Source organism: Apium graveolens, chromosome 7 (assembly GCF_009905375.1).
Source record: "Apium graveolens cultivar Ventura chromosome 7, ASM990537v1, whole genome shotgun sequence".
In the NCBI taxonomy this organism is placed as follows: domain Eukaryota; kingdom Viridiplantae; phylum Streptophyta; class Magnoliopsida; order Apiales; family Apiaceae; genus Apium; species Apium graveolens.
The window spans coordinates 153,350,536-153,352,833 of NC_133653.1; the positions used below are offsets into that span (position 1 = coordinate 153,350,536).

The 2,298-nt window shown below is 34.2% G+C and overlaps 1 protein-coding gene across 1 annotated transcript; it reads right to left on the reverse strand.

The window, feature by feature from the left end:
- Positions 1–1,274: 1,274 nt before the first annotated feature.
- LOC141674133 (uncharacterized) lies at positions 1,275–1,751 on the reverse strand. The gene has a single exon (XM_074480858.1). The coding sequence runs from the start codon at positions 1,749–1,751 to the stop codon at positions 1,275–1,277; it is 477 nt and encodes a 158-aa protein (XP_074336959.1).
- Positions 1,752–2,298: the final 547 nt, after the last annotated feature.

Sequence of the window (2,298 nt, forward strand, 5' to 3'; positions counted from 1 at the left end):
TTTCACCCTTTTGGAAGAGATGATGTCGTATTTCTTGATAGCTTCCCCGGTAGAAATTAAGTAACCAACTATCTCTTAAGCTGATTGAACTTGCTTTCGACATGTACAGTATTTTAAAAAGATTTTGTGAAGGTTTATATTACTCTGGCATTTCGCAAATTGCCATAGACTCTGTTCTAATTCTATCAAGTATTTCAAAGTATGTTGCTACGTGTGAGTATTATACTCCGCTTATTTGTCCTTTTATGAATGTTTTATAAATTTTTATACATTGTCAATTGAAATCATGTTACATTCGATTCTTTTGTTTAATTTTGATTAGTGTATGGAGGCATCTCACAATGGATTATTTTCTCCAAATTACATGTATAATAGAATAACACATATTGTTTAACGATTCGTAGAAAGATAGAGAAATATTGATCAACCAGATATGTAAAAAGTGGAAGAATTATGTTCAAATCTCAATAAAAATACTTTACATATGGAAGATCAAATATCAATATCACATTACTATAAATTAGGCTTTAAATAAGGCAATTATGAATAAAGTAAAGATTAGGAAATTAAGTGATACATATCCACTCTATAAATTAGCAAGATATTCTTTAACAAAAGTTGTTATTGGAGATAAATGCAAATTGTGCAGTTACCAATTTTGATTATCTTTGCTCCGAAAATTATAGAAAACTTCTTCAAAAATTACATTAGCCGTTACATTTGTATATCCTCCACTGTCATTTTCAATCAGAATATGTAAGCCTGAAGGATAAGTAACTCTTGATACAGCAACATAAAGTTGTCCATGTGTAAACACGGATCTCGGCAAATAAAGTCCAACTTTGTGAAGCGACTGTCCCTAACTCTTATTAATCGTCATAGCATAACATAACTGGACTGGAAATTGAACTCTTTTGAACTCAATGGCCATTGAGTATCTAAAGGTTTCATTTCTATTCTGGTGGAATAATGTGAGTTATTCCAACTTGAGAACCAGTAAGTATATCACATACTATACTATTGGGCAAACACCTTTTGACAATCATTCTTATCCTATTACAAAGTCCTATTATCTGATTGAGGTTTCTCATGAGCATAATCACGCATCCTTCTTTAATTTTCAAATGATGTTTTGGCAGGCAAGGCATATTAATGGAATTCAAGTATTCAATTGGAAAAGCGAAACCAAAATCATTGTTATCACCTTCACTCTCTACTTAGGAATCTTGACTAAAATGAAAGTGCTCCTTTCCTGGAACCTGATCAAGAATGTATTAATTTATATCACCCACAATGGCATTCGTTGGAGTAAGAACTGATCTTTCCCTCAAATAGTCAGCATTCTTTATGTTCTTTGCAAGATCGGGATAAACTACGTCAACAACAGCCTTTAGTGGGTTCTCTCTTGCTCTAATCATAAATTTATCTGGAATCACTACTTTCGGATCACTGATTATATCATCTGGATAAACATTAGGAAGAGTACCATTACCCACATCAAGTACCCACTTGCTAAATTCTGCAATTTCATGTTTTTCTTGTTCTGTTTTCCCAGAGGAAAGACGCATATTTTTTTCTAGTAAGAATACCCGACAATGATCCCTTATCTTTGAACTATTTAAAGAAGCACTCACAATCTGTGTTCTTGAAGCTTTTGGTATCACGGGGAGGATTTGCCGAAAGTCTCCTCCAAAAACAATAGTTATACCGCCAAATGGTAGGCTGGCTCTTTCAGGATCCAATGACGTCATATTATATCATAAACTGCAATCAACACTTTCGGCAGCATATTGGTGCTGCATGGGAACCGAGTACTCGTCAACCTTCAATAGAATGTGAAACCTTGAATGAGGTGTTCTTCCCCCGGGAAGCAGCGTAGCTGCGATGCCAGAAGAGGCAACAGGAAGAACTACCCTTCCAACACTACGTAGTATACAATAAAGAGTATTCTACAGGAAAGTTTTTCCACATCATCCACTGTCATATACAAAGAAAATACCTCCTTTGCCATTTTCAACACTGTCAATAATAGAAGCGTAGGCATGAAGTTGCTCTTTATTAAGTGAGCGGTAAAGTTTGTCATGTTCCTCATGCTCGTGTTCCTTGTTATAAGAAAGTTCATTATACAGTATTTTGTTATCAAGTCCATGCATAAAGCTGTCATCAGGAAAAGGCATCGAGTTGTAATCTTTAAGACTTTTGTCAACATCGTTAAAGAGTTTTTCAATTTCTGCAATATATTTATAAATCGGAATTAATGAAAAGATTAACAGGTTAACTGTATCGTATACCTTTAAA